The sequence below is a fragment of the Eubalaena glacialis genome, chromosome 1 (assembly GCF_028564815.1).
Source record: "Eubalaena glacialis isolate mEubGla1 chromosome 1, mEubGla1.1.hap2.+ XY, whole genome shotgun sequence".
Classification (NCBI taxonomy): Eukaryota; Metazoa; Chordata; class Mammalia; order Artiodactyla; family Balaenidae; genus Eubalaena; species Eubalaena glacialis.
The window spans coordinates 94,255,686-94,272,605 of record NC_083716.1 but is presented as its reverse complement, the minus strand read 5'-3'; the positions used below and the strand labels follow the sequence as shown (position 1 = coordinate 94,272,605).

General features: G+C 43.9%; 1 protein-coding gene across 1 annotated transcript in view; it reads right to left on the bottom strand.

The window, feature by feature from the left end:
* LOC133091320 (formin-2-like) overlaps positions 1–8,117 on the bottom strand; it is a 345,797-nt gene extending 337,680 nt beyond the window's left edge. The window contains 1 exon segment of the mRNA XM_061190473.1: positions 6,650–8,117. Coding sequence (XP_061046456.1) covers positions 6,650–7,982 — 1,333 coding nt within the window. The 5' untranslated portion in view covers positions 7,983–8,117.
* Between the last annotated feature and the right edge of the window lie 8,803 nt (positions 8,118–16,920).

Sequence of the window (16,920 nt, the reverse complement as noted above, 5' to 3'; positions counted from 1 at the left end):
TCACTGCTGTGGGCCCACGTTCCATCCCTAGTCAGGAAACTAACATCCCGCAAGCTGTGCAGCATGGCCAAAAAAAATACTACTAATAATAAAAATTTTTAAAATAAAAAGAAACAAGAAGGAGTAGGGTTTAAGCATTTTTAAGCATAATTTTAAAACACAACAAGGCTTAATTTTCTCAAGAAATTATTCTATTCTCCCTGAAAATAAAAAGGACTATTTTTGGCCCATTGCAGCTCTGGCATAACAGATAATAAAGGCTCCAGTGGGTCCAAGATATGGTGCACAGAGGAATGGCAGTAATTTTCCCACCCAATCAACGCCTCCAGGTACATCCTTGAAGGGGACGAAGATACAAAGGTTTCCCTCTCTCTCTCCCACAGTGGAGCAGGTATCAAAGGACAACACTTCTCTGGCATGGTCAGCATCCTCTTCTAAGCATCCAATAACTGTTATCTTTTGTTCTTATCATTCTGATGTTACAATACCTCGATTTACTAACTACCACCTCAAATTGACTAGAAGTTTTATTTTCCATGTATTTATATATTTAATATTTAAAAAGCCTCAGAAAGTTTTCAATCACTAAAATCATAACCAATAACTATCAAGTCACAAGGCAGTACATATTTGTTTCTTCCTAATGGTCCCTTAATTCTAAATTTCATTAACATCAGGTTGTTACTTATAATGCAAAAGCAGGAATGAAGGGAATAATGAAATTTTCCTCTTCTTTCATTACCAACAACATTTATATTTGGAAGCTTAGAGTTACTGCATTATCACTGCTATGTTAAAATCAATCCACAAAAATCGGAATAGATGTTCTCTCAACACAAATTCTACCAAAGTATCATTCTACCTTCACCACTGATTCAACCATACCTCAATGAAAATAATTAATTTCCACCACCCAAAAATGTTAGTAACCTTCCAACGTAAATTCAACTAGTTTTAGTTACAATAGATAATCAACTCCCCTGTTTGAAGAAAATGGTGAACAAGTTTCATAAAGGCCTCAGCGTGCTCAGTGTCCACCTTACTGACTGGCCCACAGCGGGCGCGGAGTAGGTACTCGCGGAGGATAGACAGGAGTGGGTGATGAATGGACAGAATCGGGTGAGCAGGCAAGGAGAAAGGAAAAGCAGAAGGAAGTGAGAAGGAAGACCTAAAGAATCCCCAAATCCAAGAAGTATACATGATATGATATAGACAGTAAGCACAGAGATGCAGAGATGACCACCAGTCAGGTCCAGCTGGGAAAGATACAAAAGAGGAAATGGGAATTCAATCAGCCTTTTCAGATGCTAAGTCAAGAGAGACAAATTGTGTTACAGGAGAGTGAAAACCGTTAGACAAAGGCACAAAGTCAGGGGAATGAAATGCATGTCCATAGAACAGTAAGCAGATTAACTTGACTAAAGTAGAGAGTTTCTGAAGGAAACCATGGGAGGTGAAGCTGCAAAGCCAGGCGGGTAAATACTGTGCCTCCTCTACCCCACCCCGCCTTTAAACACCACCACCTCCCCCTAATCACACACCCATCCTCCATCATATGCTTTCCTTATCCAAACCCCCAAGAAAACTACAATTTCTGATAAAGTGCCAAAAAGGCTTACAATCATAGAAAATGCAAGAAAGAAAAAAACTGATGTATAAACAATTTGCCCAAAAAAACCCTACTGACTAGAAATATTAATTTTCAACTAGCATCGGATTACATCCTTCCCAGTGTTTATACACAATTTCAGAGTTGTTTTGTTTTGATGTGACAAATTTGGTTTGGACCACTTTGAACGATGTAGTCCATTAAGGCAATAAACCAGGACAGATGAGTAAATAGCACCAACTGTGTGCCTTCTATGTACCAGGCAGAGTTGTAGGGGCTTTACATACACTATTTAATCATAGTATTATTAATTTGAAATGATTCCTCCACCTTCATACATATGAGAAAAAATTACTTAAGAGTCACCTAACTGAACAGCCAGCTAGGATGCAGATATACCTGGAATACCAGTAGTTAGAGGAACCACTGTTGCATCACCCAAGGTGTGTGCTCAGCACCTTTTTAATGGAATCAGAAGGAAACACTGCTCTAAATGCACCTGCTCAAGTTCATGTACACATGGCTTGTATCCAAATGCCTAAATGCATGAAAAGCCAGGCCAGTGGGGTAAATGACTTCAATCCAAACCACAGCCTTACAGGAAGCATGAGAAAGAATGTTTTAGACAAAACTAAAATGATTTGAGAACAGTGCTCCCAGTCCCAGCTTATGCTGCCAAATCTGATTCAAATACATGAAGCCCAGTAACGCAAGATATAGGGGAAAAGACGGCATTCTTGGAATTCCCTTTCCTGTCATAGTAACACTGATGCATTACACACAACAGGGGTGATTTCTGACCCTCACTCATTTATTGGTCAATAACTGGACGTCTACACTCTGTCAGATGCTACTGCTGGATATAAGACTGCTCCAGGCTCTAAAAAGTTCACAGTCTAACAACTTCACAAGCAGCATGAGAAAGTCTGTACTCCTACAGTGGGTCTTCTTCTATTTTGATATAAAAATCAAGATAACCTTCAGAAAAGCCAAAATGAGAGTCACGCCATCGAAATTTTAAAGCCCAAGCCCTTTATTGACTAGCTAGTGCTCCAAAAGCTCACTGACACACTTCGTTTTATTTTATTCACATTAACAACAGATTTGGTTTTCTAAGTACAGATCCTAGATGGGCCATTGGCTGCTTAATGCCCTGAGGCAAGTTACTTCACCTGCCTGACCCTGGTTCGCTCCCTGGGAAAACGAGGATAAATAGTTATACCTCAAGACTATCGTAAGGATTTGAGATAATTATGTAATGCACCAACACAGGGCCTGGCATTTAGTAGAAGTGCAATAAATATAGCTAACATCATAATCACAGGATTCATGAACCAATAACAAATTGATCACAAAAATCAAATTAGAAGTAATGGGGGTGGGGGTGGAGAAGAGACCAAAGACAGCTCTAAGAATCAATAGCTGACGAGAAGGAAAAAGTCAAGAAAACCACACGGATACAAAACCTCAGCAACAGCCAACTGGAGTCACCAGCCTATTACACTTCAACAGCAGTTGAGGGCAACAGCAGTGTTTTCACGGGATGCAGCCATGATGGGTCTAAAGATGACATTAAGCCAGTTAAAACAGATGAACCATTTAGGCCATGTGTTTAAGAAAAAGACGGATAAGCGCATAATTGACTTTGGAAAGATTTCTATCAAAAGTGATTCAGCATCACAAATTTAACATTTCACATGTCTACACTTTAATTAACTGCAAAATTCTATTCACAAGCTTCTGCTGTAAGGAAAGCATGTGCAAAGAAATCTCTTAAATTTCTTAGCAATTTTTGCACTAAACACTGAAAAAGATGATTTTTCAAGAAAATGAACTGTGAAATTTCAGTGCAGTGGCCTAAAACATCGTCAGCTCCTTAACAGCTAAAACAAGATAAAGTCTTGGTCCCCATTATTGCTAAATGTTATTATATCTGCCAAAGAAACACAAACATGTGCCATGGAGATCTCTTTTCACTCGAATTTTCTCCCTACATTTGGAAGGCAGTAAAAAGCAAAAAACATCTGTTCCTTCCTGCAGAGCTGACAACCCTCATTCTATGGTTTAAAAATAAAAGCTGTCCATGGAAGCTTAGAGATATAACTATCACCTGCTTCAAAGGCAGCTGGCAATTAATTGATCCAAAGACATGCAAATTAAGGCCAGAAAACAACTTCCCTGAGGACAATGCTAGGGCTCCCCAGGGCTCTAGTAATTTCCAAGACACCCATAAAATAGGAGAGGATGGTAAAGAACCAAATGTAAAGCCAAATGACAAGAAAACAGACAACAGCTGAGGAACAGAGGCCTGCGTCATCCTGGATTCACTCGACCACCGCAGGAAAGCTTCCATGAGAGATGCCTGGAGAAAACCTGCTTCACTCTGACCAACAGTCACCCTGCATCCAGCCCAAGAAGGCCACACGTTCAACAATGAAAGGAATTCACCTTATTAATAACAGAAACTGGGAAATCTCATAAAAGAAGGCCTTAAATTCTATAATATTTTTTAAAGTTTTTACTCCATATGAAGTATTACAGTGTTGAACATCCAAAAATGAGGAATAAGCAAGAACAGTCAGACTCAAATCAGTAGACTCAGCTCCTATTTTTGGCTCAGCCTCTGAATGAATCACAGTGTGACCTTGGAAAACTTTCATCTCTTTGTTTACCTCCATTTGCCCACCAGTTACAAGATTCAGTTAAACCTACCTTTTTTTTTTTTTTTTTTAGAAAGTGAGTGAGTGAGATAAATATATAGAAACTGCTACACAAATATCCACTGGTCACTGACCAACTATATCCAAGCATCACATGTAAAGTAGGGGATGCCTCATATGTATCACTTATGTGTGGAATCCAAAATATGACACAAATGAACTTATCTACAAAACAGAAAGACTCACAGACATAGAGAACATGGTTCTCTGGTTGCCATGGGGAAGGGTGTTGGGGGAGGGATGGAGTTGGAGGTTGGGGTTAGCAGATGTAAGCTATTACAAATAAAATGGATAAATAACAAGGTCCTACTGTATAGCACAGGGACCTCTATTCAATATCCTGTGATAAACCATAATGGAAAAGAATATTTAAAAAAAAGAATGTATATATGTGTATAACTGAGTCACATTGCTGTACAGCAGAAATGAACATAACATTGAAAATCAACTGTACTTCAATAAAAATATATATATAAATAAATAAATAAAGTGGGTGATGCCCATATTAAAGCAACTAACTCTGCACAGTAAAAAATCCTGCTTGGAGAAGTCAACAAAAAAACCCAGGTACCTCTTGAACAGGAATCCTGTAAGAGTCCCAAATTTCAAGTTTGGAAATACTTAGCAAATTTAAATAAAATGCTAGCTCCAAGAATACCCTTTTTTTTTTTTCCTTAATGGAAACAAAACTTCAACCTATTTAGGGTCCTACAATCTTCAGGACTCTGACCAATCCTCCTATGAATTCCTTTCTCCTCATCCCTTGCCAGGAGGTAAGTCACTGCACACTTGATGCACCCAGAGTACTACATCTCTATGTGCACTTGTCAGTGAGCCTTGGAAAGGCAGAGACATGATTTAATGATCTTTATATCACCTAGCATCTAACACACTGCCTGGCATAACATGGCTGCCCGGTATACATAGATATATATATTTGTTAAATGAAGGAAATGAATATATTTGAAATTCTAAAGAAGAACAACCATTAATATTAATGAATGATCATCTTAATTTTGGTGATATTTTCATTTCTAGAAAAATAATATATAAAATGAGTGTTACCTAGATAAGGAGGAAATACTGAATTTCTCAACAACATTAAATTCACAAAAGGTAACTAAAGAACTTTCCGATCCTCTTCCTTCAAAATCAGTCTTCTGGACGTTATGTTTCTTTTTTGTTTTGTTTTGTTTTATTTACAATTTATCTAACAGATATTAGACTATAAACATTCCTTTAACTTAACCTACACGATATCGGGAAGGGAGAAGTAAAAGAGGGACAGCAAGCATGTAAAATGAATCAAAGAGCTACTCTGAAGTGTAAGAATCTATAAACGTAAAATAAAAGATAGCCCATGGATGAAATTTAAAATGTGGCCAATACAAGTAAGTACCAAACATGAACAGCATTTAGCTAACTAACAAGCATCCATGCTCTGGAGAAACATCATCTACTGTTTCATAGAAAACCTATTTATTAAAGCCACAGAACCTAAGATTTTAAGCTTTTCAAATTACATTTGAAATTTTTAATCATTCAAATACTTATCACTACCTACCGGGACTTGCATAAATTCTCATTTTCCCCTGCTCCTTAAATTCTTACACTCAATTATTTCATTTAAAAATTAAGAGAAGTTAGTAAACATGAAACAAGCTGACACTCTACCAGCGGGCACTTAAGGAATGGCGTGGGACCTACGCAAGGATAAACTCATCACACTGCTCCACATTTTCCCCCGTGAGCCGACCCTTCAGCCGGCTTTGCCAAGTCCATACGGACGCTGGAAAGGTACCAGTAGTAGCATCCCGGGTGCTTTTGGCCTGCTGACCATCACTGTCTCCAGGCTGGGCCATGAAACCACATGTAAATGATGCCTAATATTCTAGATCACTACGCATTAATTTCCTGAAAGCATGCATCAGATTTGGTTGCGTCAGCAACCAGGAGTGACCACCTAAGTTCACTACGGCGTCCACGCCGATCGCTGAGAAACTACGTGTCACATGCGTGCACATGGGCATGTACATCAGAGCAGTCCTAGAATAGATGATGTGTCAGAGGACCGTGAACAATCTCGTTATTTTTAATGCTGTGGGAGGAGGAAGAAAAGAGAATGATGGCTTTGCAAACGGTGCCAAAAAGGAGCCGATCTGCCTGGCGTGACCCGGGATATTCTGGAGAAGTGGACAGAGCGGCCCTTGCTCCAGATGCCTTAGGACAGAGGCACCTAAGCTGCTCCCTTTAAGACCCTGTGTGCAAACGGAAACGTCTCCGAGGGGCAGGCGCCCTGGGCCCCGAGCCCGGCGCTCACCTGCGAACACGTCCTGAAGACCGCCCGCCCCGCGCTGCGCCAGGTGCGCCGAGACCCCCGCCCCGGGCGCGCGGCCCAGCTCCGCGGTCCAGTCGGCCGAGCGGCTGCGGCCCGCGCGGGGCTTCCTGGCCGGGGCGGCGGCGGCGGCGGGGGCCGCGGCGGCTCCGGACCCCCGGTCCAGGGAGGACTCCGGCCGTCTCTGGACCCGGGGGCTGTGGCTGGGGGACGGGGCCGGGGAGGGCCCGGGCGAGCTGAGCTGCCGGGTGGTGGTCCTGACGTAGCAGGGCGCCAGGAGCGGGCGGGCCCGGGAGCAGCGCGGGCTGAGCGCCGGGCTGCAGGGCGGGGAGGCGGCCGCGGGGACGCTGGGCCTCGGCGAGCCCTCCTCGCGCGTCGCCCCCGGCCTGCGCGGGGCCTCTGCAGCCGCCGGGCCGCACTCCGCCCCCGGAGAGCCTCGAGGCGCGTCCTCGAAAGCGTCCTCCTCGCCTTCCTCGTCCGTGTCCGCGGCCCCTCGCTCGCCGGGAGCCGACCCGGGAGACGGCAAGGCGGCGGCCGCGGGCTGGTCTGCAGCCGGGGGCTGGTCGGGGCGCGCGGACGGCGCCGCCTCGGCGCCTGGGCCCGGCAGGGGTCGGTCCAGGCCCGGCAGGGCCCCGGGCGGGGGGGCGGCGGAGGGGGGCGACGCCGGGGGCGACTCGGGGCTCGGGGACTGCTGCTGCTGCTGCATCTGCTGGAGGCGGATCGCCTGCTGGATGTCCGAGAGCAAGTCCTCCTGCTCCGCGGCCGAGTGAAAGCTGTAGAGGTCTGTGTCTGAGCCCGAGCTGGTCCTTTGTCCATCCTGCACCCCCGCCGCAGTCTCCGAATCCTCGGCCACCGCCGGGCCCCCGACCCCGGCGGAGCCAGGACCCCGGGGCCGCGTCACCTCGGAAGGGTCGGCACACTCCGTATCGGACAGGCCCGTCTCGTCGGCCGAGAGGCTGAGGTCCGGGGTTTTGGTGACCAGGGAGTGGGCGCTGTCCAGCTCGCCGGCTTGCAGGGCCTGGGGGTCCAGCACATCCTCACGGGAGCCGCCAGCACCTCTGCCCTTGGACAGGGTCTTCCGGATGCGCAGGTTGGAAAAGACCGAGGCCCTGGGATCCGACCGGCTCTTCTTCCTGCCCGGCTCCCCACCGCCGCCCCCCTTGCCGTGCCGGCCCGGCGCCTTCTTGCCCCCGCCCGCCTTCTTTGTGCCCTCGGCCTCGCGGGGCCCGGCGGCGTCCTCGCTGCCGCTGCCGCCGCCGCCGCCTCCGTGCGGTGCATCGCCCGCACTCCTCTTCGGCTTCGCGTCCTGGTTCCCCATGCTGCTGCCGCCGCCGCCGTCGCCGCGGGCGCTCAGGCCATGCCAGCTCCTCGACCCGGCCGCGCTGGGATCCCGAGGATTCGGGCGACGAGCGAGCTGCTGAGAAGAGGGAGGCCGGCCGCGCACCTGCCGCGCTTCGCAGAACGCGCCGCGGCTGCGCCCGCCCGCGCGGGACCGAACGCGCTCACGCAGCGCCGCCAATGGCCGCGCGGAACGCACAAGGCCCCGCCCCTACCGGCCCCTAGGCCCCGCCCCTGTCCGCTTTCAGCACCGCCCCCTCCCGCCCCCGGCCCTTCGGCCCCGCCCCCCACCGCTGAAGCGCCAGGAGCGCCCCTGGGTCTGAGGACCTCAGTATCCGCCACCGGAATCCAATGCCTGGTCCCTGCTGAAGGGCTTGGCAGCAGGAAGATCCACGCTGAACAAAAAAAGAAAAAATTTAAAGGGGAAAAAGGAAAGCCACATTCCAGTTTAGAGGTGCGGTAATCTCAAGGCCACATACACTACCCCCTCCAACCTGCCTGCAGAAGCATGGCTCTTTAATAAATACTGGTCGAATGGATTGGTCTTTTCTTCAATAACTGATCATCTTAAACACCGTTAATGTGCTTGACATATGGTTTAGGAAAGGTTACTACACACAGTGCTGCTTTTATGTTCATGAAGACCTTGCATCTCCATGAGAGAACATCAGCGGTCATCTCAAAATTTCATTTTTTAAACTTTTTTTTTGACAAAATGGCGAGGTGGGGGGGGGATCAGAAAATACTGAGATTAGACTTCATTAAAATGCTAATCTCTAAATTTCTGTGCTATTACCATATAAACCAAATAGCATTTATATTCAAAAAGGGTGCATATACTTTAACTCCCAGGAGGTCAAACTCATCAATATTTAACATGTGCCTATTGTTGCCGCCTACAAAAAAGAAAAAGACAAAAAAGAAACACCCTTGGCACAAACACAAGAAATCACATGTTATGCAGAAAACCACCACTCTCCCAAGACAAACTTTGTCCTTGCCTTGACTATAAAAGTTTGCAACAGTTCACTGTCTGGGGGAGAAAAATTTGCTGTCCCAAAATGTGTCTCTTTGGCATTAGGATTAAGTTAGGCTGATTATTTTTAAGAAACAGAAGACTAAGGAAGTCTTTCTTTTTACTTCCACTTAGCTGCCTAAAGAATTCACATATTAGAGCTGAATAGTTATCGTCAGAGATACCCGCCAGGAAAGAGCGCTGGGCCCAGAGATCTGATCCACTCTGTCCCTTGTCTCCGCTGGTCCAGCAAATGCTCCTTTACAAAACAGTTCCTTTCCTACCTCCATATGAATTGCCTTCCTCCCCTTTGAAGTCCCAAACCATTACCCACAACATCCTCTGTTGCCTTTAACTGAAGACAGTATTTAAGGTGAGGGCTTTGGCCATTTTGGCCACGATTCTGTTTTCCTGGGTCTCTCCCATGTAGACATGTTACTAAACTTTTGTGTGATTTTCTCCTGCTAATCTGTCTCATGTCAATTTAATTCTTAGACAGCCAGAAGAACCTAGAAGGGTGGAGAAAAACTTTTTCCTCCCTGATAACTGTTACAGAGTTTCTTAATATTCTGCTTCAATATTAATATAAAAATTTTCCTCACTGTAAATCATTATTTTAATTACTTAGGAAATTTAGTTACCTATATTTAAAAGAGATTTTTAAACATCATTGGTATCTAAAGAAGCTCCAAGCAGTAAATTAAAATAAGAGTTAAATGGCATTAATCAATAATGTTACAAATATTTAAATTAGAAGCTAATTGTTAATCACTTTGAAAATAGGTATACCTAGCTAACATGTTAGTATTTCTAAAGTAAGCCCAAAGGAGGAAAAAGTACTACATATTACATGATGCATTTTAAATGCCACAAGCAAACGTTCCTTTACATATTGTGAACAAATATTTTAAACCTCCCTCCTTAACCATTTTATCAAAAAAACTTTTTTAAGATCCTATAATTCTTAGATGTAAAAGCTTCACACAGCAATAATTACTAACTTCTTTCTAATTAGTCTCTTAAAAATAGATGATAACTTCAGGACAAGTGGTCAGTTATCCTCAGGTGACCCTTTTGAGCAAATAACTCTGAGAAATAAACTCTAATAACTTTGCCAGGGTACTGTCCCAGTCTCTGAGCAATTCCAGAGGACTTGAAAAGCCTTTGTTTCAGGTCTTTCACAAGACTGCTCTCTCCCAGAATCCAGGCTTCTCAGAGGGCACAATTTGCCTGAGGCTGTAAGAATTTCCTGCTTCTCTGAGGACTGAGGTATATGGATCTTTATTTTTGCTTTTTCTTTAACAAGACATCTTTGATTCTGAACTATTTCTTTCCTTACTATTTTTTCCGAGATATGTTCTACAAGTTCTGAAGACAAAAAAAGAGAAGGAGAGAGGAAGGCAAAGAGGGAAGAAGAAAGAGAGGGAAATTGAGAGAGAAGACTGCTGATTTTTTCACATCCTTTGAATGTGAAACAACAGATGACGGTTGTGTAGCAGGTCACAGATGACAAAGCTCTATTACATGCAAAGGCCTATTTGAAACTCACAAGTGTGCTCAGTAGGTAGGTAGGTACTTTCAATCCAATTTAATTAATAAACAAGCTCAGACTATGAGACTTTTCCTAGGTCACATAGAAGCAAAGGCAATACTTGAACCTACAAATTTAGATCCCAAATTCTTTATAACAAGCAACACCACATAATTTATGTTTCCAGGGACTGGTAGAAATGAAAACACTGCTTTTGTTCTTCTGTCATAAGGGATCTCCTACGAAGCTAAAGAGGTTTGTAAAGGATATTGGCCTTTCTACCTGAAAGGGATCATTCAGGGACTCTTAAGTAAGCTGTCATCAACCATTCAGAATGAACTATAGAAAGCCCACTCTGAGCGTCTCAGCCCACAGTGTTCCTAGTTCAGGGGCAAGAAGTGACAAAAAGCATTTTAAAGACAGAGTCCAGGAGAAATTAAGGTTGAGGAAGCCAATCCTTAGCCTTAGAGTAGCATTCTTCAGTAGAAACATAATGCGCGCCTTATGGGTAATCTTTAATTTTCTAGTAGCCACATTAAGAGGGTAAAAAGAGAGACTTCCCTGGTGGTCCAGTGCTTAAGATTCAGCGCCTTCACTGCGTGTGGCCTGGGTTCAATCCATGTTCCAGGAACGAAGATCCCGCAAGCTGTGTGGCATGGCCAAAAAAAGAAAAAAGAAAGGTAAAAAGAAATGGATGAAATTAACTTTAATAATATATTTTATTTAACACAAAATATCCAAAATAGTTCAGGAAAAAAATCAATAAAAATTACTAAGGAGATATTTTACATACTTTTTTTCACACTAAGTCTTTAAGTCCCAGCATCAATTCCAATTTGAGGCAAACCCCCAGTCCTGAAGCACAGCCTAGAGACTGGACTTGGCGGGTCTACATCTGACTCTGGTATCATTTTGTCCAGGACCACGTGCTCATCCCTCTGCCTGCTTTTCTTTTACAGGCAGTACCAACCCGACAACACCATGAAGATGCAATGAGCAAATTGCCTGAGAATTCCTAATGTGAAAGGCCTCTAGGGAGTGTGTCCAGATATTTGGCTTTGCAAAATGTATTGATTTCTAATTTAATTGCATTGTGGTTGGAGGACATACTTTTTGTATTTCTATCCTTTGTTTTAGGGCCCAAAATATGCTCTGTCCTGGAGAATGTTCCATGTGTCCTTGAATGCATTTCCTTTAATATCTTAGATGCCGTTGTGGAAGCTCCCACCTGGACTACAAATGATCTATTGCAGTAAATAACCACTTACCTCTATTGCCATCTCTGTTCTCATGAAATCCAGCCTAACTCTCCGGTATGAACCATGTGTGTCCAGTAGACATTGCATTTTCTTTCTGGGCCAAAAATTAAACAGGATAGCCCATTGGGTAAATTCATCATAAGAATCTGGAGTGGCATTCCAAAAGTAACTTTCCAAGACCTGTTCATCCTGTGAACCAAGGGAGGTAAAATACTGCCTTTCTGTGTATTATACTTATTCCATAATCTGGAAGTTTTCACTGTTAAGTATGTCGGTGTCTGACAAGTGGTGCAAATTAATGCTTGACCACATTCTTTATCTGGTGTAGGGTTCAAAGTTCTAGAATCTAAAGAAAGATCCAACCTGGACCCCAAGACTGCCAGCATCTGTAACCCTCAAGGGGAGAGGCATTTTGTTTCCTATGCAGGAAAGTACTTCCCTGAGTGACACTGGGTGAGGAAAGACACTTTGAAGGCAAAAAAGACATTGGCAGTTTCCACAGAATCAAGTTTGTGAGTTGAAATGTTTGTGGAGATTTACACTGACACCTTGTTAGTAAAATTGTGTTGGCTGCTGCTTGAAGATTCATTGATTCTCTGCCCTTATAGCTTTTGTTCAAGACCATATTTTAGAACAGAGGTGCTTCTGCAGCACAGGTGCAGTCAAGTTTTTTCAAACCCCTGTGCTATTAATCACCAATCCTGATAATGTTTGGTTTGGTTTTCTTTTGCTGACTTAAAAAAAAAAAAGACCCAGCATCAATTTTTCACTAACAGACACATCTCAGTTCAGACCAGACGCACTCACTTGTACATCAGCCACGTGCAGTGAATGGCTGCTCTTTCTGGATAAGGCCTTACCTTTGATTTCTCAGAGCTTCTGGAGCAACGCTGAGAACCTGGGAAGGCTGATCCAAACTGTGTTACTTGGTTGTTCAGAACAGTATTAGGTATTTGGATGGACTTAAATTGTCCTGTAGGTATTAAAGCTCTAAATGTGTTCACATGTAAGCATAACATTTCTTATTTAACACACTGTAGGAAAAAAATTTACCATCTTTTTTTAACCATTCAGCTTATTAGGGATTTAAAAGCGGTTAAGTCCTTGCTCTGGACACAGCCATCAGGACACTAAAGCATTCATAGAACAGGAAGGCCCGTGGGAAGAGATTCCAGTATAAATGTGGACATGGAAACAAACAGAACAAAGAATGTTGCTCATCAGCCCCTTTCACAAGGGTTAAGTCCTAATGCACGGCAGACGGTGTGCCCTGAGGGGAATTCAGGATGGAAAAAACAGGAAGCATCCTGTGCTTTTGGATATATGGGCCCCTAGGTAGTGAAGATGCATGTACAAGGAAGAATTTCAATGGTCCCAGATTCTCGCATCTTCCTATACATAGAAAAGCACTAAAATCATTAACTTGAGATATTTGTGATTAGTCAAGCCAGTCTTTTACTAATGCTTGACTACATGTACTTCCTCACCAAAAAAATTCGTATCGAAACTGGCCGCTTCCCCACCTCTTCAGATCAGCTCCTCAGAGCTACTGAGAGGCGTCTCCCAGGCTCAAGTCCTCAGTAAGGCCCGCGAATAAAACCGAAACCCACTGTTCTCATGTTGTGCGTTTTTTTCAGTCAACAGACAAGAGAGGAAATAATATTCCAGAGAGCACTCCAGTTTTAATCATCTTTTCTCTGCCTTAACTACTAAAATAAGAGCTGCCCACAAAAATTAGGCCAAACCATGAATGTTCATTAATTCAAGACTCCACAAATAGCATGCATACACGTTTTTTCCCTAATAAACATTAGTTTCTTGGTGCATAGTCCAGAAGATGAGCTCAATGTTGATTTAAATCACACCGCTCCCTAAAATCTTCACTATTTATATATATATATATGTATTCTTTTAAAGATGTTTTTACGTTGAATTCTAAGTGACAGAATTTTCTCCCAGAATTTGAGTCAATCTGGTTAATTATCGTAATATAGGAAAAAGCTAAAAAGAGTAAAGAGAAAATGTTTCCATTTCCGGGCAATGGCTTGCCTGCTCATTACAAAACTTTGCACTTCCACACGGAAACTCAGGGCACTCGTTCTGAAAAGAAATGAATCCAAAGCACATTTGAAACTGACATCTGTCAGGTAATTTACATTCACTAGGATGTGGCTACTTGCCTTTTTTTTTTTTCAACACAAAGTAGAGGTTTCTTCCAGGAGCTTTGCATCAGCTTCCTTTTCCTCAGGGGAGCGGGTGAAGGCTGGCGTGAGATTTGATTCCTTTCACCTGTGTTAGAGCCTTAGCTATACAAACTTGACCTCACGGTGCTCTCACGGGAAGGGGAAATTTTTACCCTTGACAACATACCTCGCTTTTCTTGTAATAGTCCAGAAATGACTGTCATCAGAGTTTCAGGGCGAAGTGACTGCATTACTAGCTTAGTGGGAATTAATTTATGAGTATCTATCTCAACACTCTAAACCCTTCCTACCTCAAGGATTAGAGAGGCAGGGAAAGAAAAGGGATTGGGAAGTCTGCCTTTCCTTGCCCGCGATGCTATATTAAAGACCGCCGGAGCTCTTCCATGCATGTGTCTCTTCTTGTCTTCTAGAAACTTCCTAGCCTGGGAACCATTTTTACGCATTTCTTCCTCAGCCCCAGAAAAACTCCTGGGACTTCGTTTAAGGCGGATGCATATATACAGGATTAAAAATGACAACAAAAATTCAAATAGCATTTGAAGAGTTGAGTGGTTCCTTTCACAATTTACACTGGCCCTTCTTGGGACTCTGTGGGGTTGTTGAATCTGAGGAGCCCGGGGAGAAAGGCCAGGGTGTGCGAGCTTGTCCCCATATAGCCCACAGTTTTACTGGCCTCAGGGCGGTTGGATGGAGCTCGTCCCCCTGAGCCAAGCTCAGCTGAGATGGAAGTCGGCCGAGTGCAGCTCGGCTCCCGTGCACCCCCAGCCTGCTGGTCTCCAAAATGGATTAACCCCGCAAAGCGGCAGCTCCTCCGATATTCAAGGAGCTTGTGAGCGGTGGCGAAGGCATTCCTTGAAGCCTGACCTGTCTGTCTTACTACTGATTTAACAGACTTGCTCCCTGCGCTCGAGGAACTTACAGTGTAACAGGTGAGGCAAGACAGACACCGAACGAGCCAATAAACTACCTAATTACAAATTGTGATGCCTGCAGACTTGGAGGTTAGGAACAGGTGCTTTGTCTGCGAATGGGAATAACCTGCTTTAAAGTGGGAGGTCAGGGAAGGCCTCTCCAGGAGCCTGAGACCCATCATGAGAGATGGAGTTGGAGAAGGATCAGGCAGGCAAAACGTGTGAGAAAAGTATTCGGGTAGAGGAAAGAGTGTGAATCAGGGTGAGGAAGCCACGCAGTTTACTGGTAACAGCAACTGGTGAGGTGGTTCCGTGCCTCAGAGTCTATGACCCCACTTTCAGGGCATCTGAGCTCCTGGGACGTCTCTGAACATTTTTAATTTCCATATACCACCTGTTTTCAGTATAACAGAATGGAGTATAAATCATTTAATACCTTTTAAGAACCATCTGATACTTGCAATTATTTATGTCGCTAGGGTATGAGGCAAGCGACAATATGAAATGGGGGAGCAAAGATTAGTGGACCCACCTTGGGGACACCTGCAAACTGACTCTCTCACCATTCCGATAGGTATCCAGCCTCTGTCCTTTTTCTGTCCCTAAAACCACTGGAAAAGACCTATTTTAACCATCTCCTACTTCCACCCTCACTATTCTACCATAATAAATTAACCCCCCCTCCTTTTTTTAAAGCTACTTGGTCAAAGTAGCTTCAGCCGGTAGAGAGCATTGGCCTTAGAGAAAATGGGTTTGAATCTTGACTTTACCATTTATCCTGAGTAATATGGGACAAATAATCTCTCTGAGGTTATATTTCCCCATCTATAAAATTAATATAACAGCAGCTATTTTATAAGAACATTGCTAGGATTTAATTAGATAATGAATACAAATGGCCTAACATATATTCGGTGCTCAATAAATGTAGAACAAAGGAAATGAGTCAGTTATGTAGTCCAAATACGTCCAGATGTCTTACGACCTCTTCCAGGCCTCCTAGAAACGCAAGAAGGCAGAATTGCTAATTCACCAAGACTGAGGAAGCCTGCCAGTTATGAGAAGCTGGACATTCTCAAGTTCTGTTGCTAGGTGTTCTGAGCTGTCGTCATCTTGTCAACAAAGACCTTTCACTTATGCCACCCTCAGATGAGTGCCAAGGGCTGAGTGTTTTTCTGATTGGCCCAGGGTTTTCCTGCCCCAGATGCTGGATTTTATCCACCACAGCCTCAGAGGCTGGGTTAGGAGAGCCTGAGCCCTGAGTCAGTGGTACCCAGGACTCCGACCAGAAGATGCTGTCTGAGCCGAGCTTTGGGTCCACTTCAGGGACAGAATTCCCAACCAGACAGGAATCTACCCAGTACCCCAGGTCTGACTGCATCTGGGAGGTTCCTCAGAATACATTTTCTGAGCTAGAGTACATTTTCATGATCTAATAGTAGAAATTAATAGCATTAATCAACGGGTAGACAAAAGTGGTCTATCCATACAATGGAACACAATTCGGCAGTAAAAAGTAAAGAAGTACTGATACATGTTAGCATTTGAATGAACCTCAAAAATATTATACTAAGTGAAAGAGACAGACGAAAAGACCACATCTTTAACAATCCCGTTTATATGAAATGTCCAGAAAAGGCAAATTTATAGAGACAGACAGTAGATTAGTGGTTGCCTGGGGCTGGGGATAGGAAGGGGGAGCGACTGTAAATGGACATGAGTTTTATTTTGGGGGGCAGATGTAAATGTTTTAAAATGAGATTGTGGTGGTGGTTACACAATTCTGTGAATAAACTAAGGAATCATTGAATTAAAATAGGTGAATTTATGGTATGTAAATGACACCTCCACAAAACCATTAATAAAAAATTAATTTGAAAAGTGAGTAGTTCTCACTTTGGGCCTCAGCTTGGAGGCCGTAATTTCCAGACAAGAAGTGGCCTATGTCCCATTGCTCTGCAGCCTCTGCCTGGGTGCCCAAGTTCAGCTCCCCACTCA